Source organism: Fukomys damarensis, unplaced genomic scaffold (genome assembly GCF_012274545.1).
Source record: "Fukomys damarensis isolate Sample0158 unplaced genomic scaffold, DMR_v1.0_HiC HiC_scaffold_14, whole genome shotgun sequence".
Lineage (NCBI taxonomy): Eukaryota > Metazoa > Chordata > Mammalia > Rodentia > Bathyergidae > Fukomys > Fukomys damarensis.
The window spans coordinates 64,106,859-64,113,341 of NW_022900926.1; the positions used below are offsets into that span (position 1 = coordinate 64,106,859).

General features: G+C 39.1%; 1 protein-coding gene across 8 annotated transcripts in view; it reads left to right on the top strand.

Moving 5' to 3' along the window:
* The first annotated feature begins 6 nt into the window (after positions 1–6).
* The window catches only part of LOC104855238 (RWD domain-containing protein 1-like), a 13,083-nt gene continuing 6,606 nt past the window's right edge, over positions 7–6,483 (top strand). Inside the window, exons 1-5 of one of the 8 annotated variants that reach the window (XR_004517152.1) lie at positions 7–510; positions 606–686; positions 2,921–3,031; positions 4,550–4,580; positions 5,514–5,579. Coding sequence is in view for 1 of the 8 variants with exons in the window: in XM_033763404.1 (XP_033619295.1) it covers positions 469–510; positions 4,550–4,580; positions 5,514–5,579 (139 nt within the window). In the remaining 7 variants the exon portion in view is untranslated. The remainder of the gene's footprint in view (positions 511–605; positions 687–2,920; positions 3,032–4,549; positions 4,581–5,513; positions 5,580–6,483) is intronic. The other 7 variants (XR_004517151.1, XR_004517154.1, XR_004517155.1 and 4 more) reach the window with 7 other exon arrangements.

The following is a 6,483-nucleotide window of genomic DNA, read 5'->3' on the forward strand; positions in this document are numbered from 1 at the left end:
CTCCAGCCTCCGCCGCTGGCTGCTCCGTCCCCGCCGGGGCCCGAAATCTATGGTCCGGGCCCCAGGGGCCCTGGAGACTGGAGGCCTCACTGGGTCGGGAGCACCTCGGTTCTGTGTAACCCACGGCGGCCAAGTGCACCAGCGCCCCGGGCGCGTTCGCGTTTCCAGAGCCGCCGCTGTATCTGTTTTCACACTCACCGCTGTTGACGTCGAAGCTGGTTTTCATACGCCAATGTATGGGGTTCTGGGTTCTGTTCTTAAGAGCTACCCGGAATCAATTTTGGAAGTGGCACAGGCCCTGGACATGTGTCCTTTTTCTCCTCCTTTTCCTCCTTCGTCTCCCATATTCCTCTTCTCTTCTCCGCTTTCTCTTCATCCTTACATTCTGTCATCCCGCAGGATACCTAATAAGCGACGTGGCCCCGATTTCCTTTCCGTGCGGACCCGTAGGTCGTTAGTCTAGAAGGAATGTTGGAATCATCTAGTCTGAGACGCTTCTGCTACAGCGAGGTAATGGTAGCTCAGGATGGGGAAGAGGTCGGCTGTGGTTCAGGACTACCCCAGAGAGTTAAATCCAGAACTCTTTCCTGTTCTCTCGCCTCCAGATGTGCAGGACTCGGGATCCAGCGTGAGCTCACTTGAGGAGGAACGCGTTGCTTAATAGGTTGGGCCGAAGTAAATTATTAGTAAGGAATTCATGGGATATATTTCTAGGGAAGATAATTTTTCATTTTAAGCTGTGCTTCTGTTGATTTTCAAAGTGTTACTTACAAGGTCGTTGTATCAGTATAGTTTGTAAGGAAGAGGCCGAGGGACATCTTCCCATGAGTTCTGACTCTTCCCCCCACATTGTTTCATACGTGTGAAAATATCAACATCCCTAATTAAGTCCCATTTATAGAACAGACCAGGCCATTCCAGACCAAGAAGCCTTCAGCTCAAGAATAATGAATTTTAGGCAAACCCCAAAGGGACCATTGACTGGGGACAGAGGTAGACGACCTGATCCCGGCATAGTTTCCAGCTTCCTCATTCTCTGCTACCCCGGCCGCCCCATATTCAAGCCCCTTACTCGGAGAGAGCTGCTTTGGCACTTCCGAGCAAACAGCCCCGCTCAGGTCTTTATCACAAATAAAGCCTGCCCTTGCTACAGATCTTTCTCTCCTCTGTTTCTTACATAGTTTCTCCTGATTTGAGAAGCCTGCCAAGTCAGTCTGAGCGAAACCTAGAGTCGTAGACTGTTGGTTTGCCAGATTTATATTCCGGGTCTCTTCCTATGAGTGTTGTCTATCACTTTAGTCAGAACCCAGAGTGCAAGGTCTGATACTTTAACCTTCCCCTCTTCATTCTTCAGTTTAGTCCCCCACCCCACCCCTTGGCGCCACCTTTGGACCACCACTTGAAATGGTAGCAAATTTTGTCTTGATTGGCAAAAGGCAGATACCCCTGGCTTACCCTGCATATCTCCAGTCTGTTCATGTTCTTTCACCAGCAGTGTAGCTGTGCTGTGAGGATTTTAAGGGGATGAGTGAAGAGGGGTTTGAGAGTGTCATTATCTGAGGGAGTGTGTGTGTGGAATCTGGTTCCCTTCTCTGTCCTTGCCTCTATGTCTTTGTCTAAAACAATACTGTGGTCAGTTGTTGGATATATTTTTTAAATTAATTAATGAATTAATGAATTAATGAATTAATTAATTAATTTTAATTAATTTCTGTCCTTGCCTCTATGTCTTTGTCTAAAACAATACTGTGGTCAGTTGTTGGATATATTTTTTAAATTAATTAATGAATTAATGAATTAATGAATTAATTAATTAATTCATTAATTAATTTATTTATTTATTTTGAGACAGGGACTCAGTATGTAGTTAAGACTGACCTGGAACTCACTGTGTAGCCCAGGCTGGTCTTGAACTCACAGAGGTCCTCCTGCCTCAGCCTCCGGAGTGCTGGGATCGCTGGCGTTCGCCACCACGCCCAGCTCTGTTGGATATATTCTTAATCATAATGTTTCGTACTTTGAAAATACTTTAGGCATGAACACTGTAGGCAGAGGCAGAAAACCTAGAACAGCAGTTCTTTTCATTTCCTAAGATATTATTAAGTACTGTTTATGAACATTTATAAAATTAATACGTTTTAAATCTTGACACATTCTGAGTATTTTCAGAGTGTACCAGACCTGACATCCCTACTGTAATTCAGTATGTGAAATTCTTGTCAGATGTACAAGTGCTTGAGGGTTCAGAGCCAGGGTGATAAGCAATTTATGTCTTTAGGTGCAGTCGGTTAGTCTATAATTATCAGTTGAACTCATCTCTTATTTCTGTCATCATCCCTACAGGCTCTACAATAAATAAAATTTTTAAGTTAGGATTTAGTTAGGGAACTCTGCTTGACTGTAATCATTCTTTATGAGTCCTCTTAGGGAAAAGGTAGAGAACTTGGAGATAACATGTTTTTGTGTTTGATTTTGAAGTTTTAAGGATTTGACAGGTTTGCTATTTTGTAAACTTCTTTTGTACTTATGATTTCATGCATTTATGTTTTTGTGGCAGGTTTAGGAAAGAGCTTGGTTGTCTTAATTTGCCAAGGAACACTGATTTGTGGTTTTCTGACTTTGTTTCAAAATACATTTAATATTAGACTTGGCAAATGTGTGATGCTATTGATAAAGGAAGTATATATTCCTTTCCCCCATGATGACTTAGAACTTAAGAAAGAAACATTTGTTAAGCATTTGAGACCTTATGTGGGTGTTGAAGAGGTACAATTCTAGCCCATAGACTTACCCATGCAGACCTAGCCTAACTTCAGAACTAATCACTTTTCTATTTGTAAAGACCTTTTCATCCACTGTTGTATTTGTCATGAATTATAAGAAATCATAATACAATTTCTTCCTTTTGCCTGTTCTGTAGCTTGATTACACACTGAGCCATGCCTCCTAACAACTGGGCTTCCAAAATATAAATGGACTTACCTGATGCTACATTCTTCAATAGTGCTTCACTTGACAAGGTCCTGTTAAGGTGATAGAACTTGGTTATTTCCATTTCTGTGTCAGAGTCTTTGGCTGTGGGGAGTTTGGTTGGAATAAATTGGCTGATATCAGGTAAATCCAAAACCAATTTGCTCATTCTATCTGCATTACCAGGAGGGGTAGGTAATCTGCTATTTGCTGTGTCTGTTCTTTAAGTAGCAGCCATTAGCATTTAACAGTTATAATTGAAGTGTATCTTGTACAAGCAGACATACTTTTGGCAAGGTCAGATACTCCCTAACAACCAAAGGAACTTATTTTAATGTGAGCTCTCTGGTTCTTTGTGAAAATCTGAGGTCATCTGTGTATCTCATTAGCATGCAGGGCCCTCGCAGGCTCCTCCCTTCCCCTTTTAATATCACCAAATTATGAGCTTATCAATTACATGTCATAGTTTAATTGGCAGCTTTTTTCTTATTATGGAAGAGGTATGACTCATACTTGATGGCATTTTAAATTCAACAAAATGTAATAGTATAAACTCACGGTCTTGGTGTTGGAATTATAGGATTTTTATGCAGATGTAAACACAGGTACAGTGATGCTCAGGAAGTGTTAGCTGTTATTACTGGGTGTCTTTACTTTCTTGTAACTCATCTTGCGTCTCCATAATTTACCTGTTCTACATTTTTCACAGTGGTGCCATCAGATTTCCTCTTGTTGCTGGAACTCAATACCTAACAACAAATTAAAGGAGAAGAGGTTTATTTTGACTCTTGTTTTAGAAGTTTCAGTTTTGCATGATGGAAGGGTCTGGGCAAAGGAAAGCTGTTCACCTCATGGTGAACAGAAGGCTGAATGTGGAAAGGGTGGAGCCTGTGAGGGAGATACACCCTTTTAGGCTACACTCCTAGTGACCTACTGCTTCTGACCAAGCTCCCTCTCCTGACAGCACCTTTAACTCTAAGCTCATCAACGGACTGGTCCATCAATGAGTATATTGACCCCATCATCCATTCACCTTCCACAGGCCATGCCTGTGAGGGTGTGAGCTTTAGGGGGATATCTAGATATAAACCGTAACACTGGGTATAGGTTGCCCCTACCTTACAGCCTTTAGGGAATTATAGAAAATGGAACAAGTAGGAACATCATTAGGTTGAACTCTGATTTCTGTAGTTGCAGTAGTTACATTTAATGTAAATGCTAAAGTAGGTCATGAAGGAATGAAACTCATTAATTGTATTTTGTACACATTTATTAATAAATGCAACTAGCCATTATATAAGCTTTATTATAATGAGCTCTCAGTGGCCTTTTTACATGAAGTGGACCAAGTCCAACCTGAGTGCAATGAGTCATTCATATTCGTGGCCAAAGACCTTTCTTAGTAATTGCAGATATTCATCGTTTCAAGACTTTAAGTTATAATTATGTAAAATAAAGGCATCTGTCTGAATAATATTATTGGTAATATATATATTTATGGTGACTTCAGAAGTTCCTGGATAGTAGAACCAAATAGTTTCTGTGGTTACTTGAGTGCTCCTGTGGTCTTTCATTTCAGAAACTCTGGAGTTGCGGCCAATGCTTATCAGGTATGGAGTAAGGCATAGGCTTTTTGCACAGGCTTAGCAACCATCCCTGCAGTTTGAAGCTTCCTTTTCACATGGTTTTGAATACAGTTTCCTCTGTTACTATTTTTCTCTTTCCTTCCCTTAGATCAGCCCTTCTTTCATTAAGTATTTATTGAGTTACAGGGTCCTGCCAGGTACTGGCCTGTAACTCTCATAGCATTTTTATAATACAGTGCTTTTATGGGCCAGCAGATGTTGTGGGGTACCAGACATAAAGTTTAGATTAGATAGACATCAGCTGTAAAGTGATTTATAAAGATTTATTATTTATATCAATGTTTACTTACATGTCTTGCTTATTGAATTGTAAGTAATTTGATATTTAGGGTCATAGCTAATTCCTTTTATAATTTCATGAAAGTGGGTAGCAGCTCAGTATTTGTGAAAAGATTAAGTTTGTCTCCACTTACAGTGTAGAAAATATGCAGGTATAAAAGTGAGTGATAACAGGAATATCCCTAAGTGCTGTTCAGTGAGAAGTGCCAAATTTTGTCAGCCTGGTACTGTTACTACTTTTTTTAAAATAAAACTTTGTGTATAGATAGACATTTCCAAGTAAACGGTAAAGGGCTAGGGATTTAGCTCAATGGCACTGTGCCTGCCTTGTAAGCACAAGGTCCTGAGTTCGATCCCCAGTACCAAAAAATAAATAATAAATAAGTAAATGGTAAACTACTTTATATTTCAATTGATTTTTAAAATGTCAAAAGAGTTATCTTTTATAGGTATTTCTAGATTAAGGAAAACTCACTTTAAATAGAAAATGGATTAACTTTCTTTCAGTATTCTGTTCAGTATTCAACACAGGCTATGAATCAATTTCTAGAACTGAGAAGTAATGAACATCTGCTTTAGGGACAAGGTTTAATAACATCTGTGTTTGTTTTCTTACAGTATTATCAGAAAATCCACCCAGCTTCTCCATCACTGTGACATCTGAGGCTGGAGTAAATGATGAAAGTAAGTCTCAAAGAATATACTTGGGGGTTTTCTGAGCTGCTTTCTCATGAGTTTCACTCATTCCACAGCTGGAATTGTGCTGGATGTGGCAGGTGTGAAGGTTCTAAAGTGCTGTTAAGGATGTATCATGAATGTTACGTGTTTGTATTCTGTATTTACTATGTCAGCGTGGCTCCTGAAGAAATGGGAAGCTAGGGTGCAGAATGGTTGGTTTTTAAAAGTGAAGCAGAAACAATAGTACAGCAGAAATGGGAAGGAGGCTTTTGTCCAAAACAAGACTTACATGCAAATATTTTTCAGTTGCGTGGAATTCCAATAAGTATTACTATTCCGTGGCTGTTTTTCATTAATACAAATATTTGCATGTTTTTTCCTCTCTTCAACTAGCAATTAAAAAACCCAGTAAGTTAAAATTTTAAAAATTAGCAAATTTGGAGTCAGGGATTTAGCTCATTGGTGCCACCACCTGCTTTGCAAGTGATTTAGCTCCATGATGCCACCACCTGCTTTGCAAATGCAAGGTCCAGAGTTTGATTCCTGGTAACAAAAAAATAGCAAATTGGATGGATAATCCAGGGGATATGGTCTTAAGTTCATTTCTGCCTTTAGTCCAGTTCTTTTAATGGAGTAATTGATAAAAACAGTATGTGAAATTGTTTCACCTGTAGATTTTTTTTTCCCATTAAATTGGTAAACCAAAATTTAATGAGGGAAATTTAATGACATCATGTGATAACCCTAAATCTGTTTAGTACCATTAAAAATAAGGTTACCATTGAGATATTTTGAAATCTGAAATTTGAAAGGATATTGGATATAGTTATCAAATTGATAATATACTCTTATAGATAGGAATCTTAATTTTTTTTTTTTTTTTTTTTTTTTTTTTTTTTTTTTTTTTTTT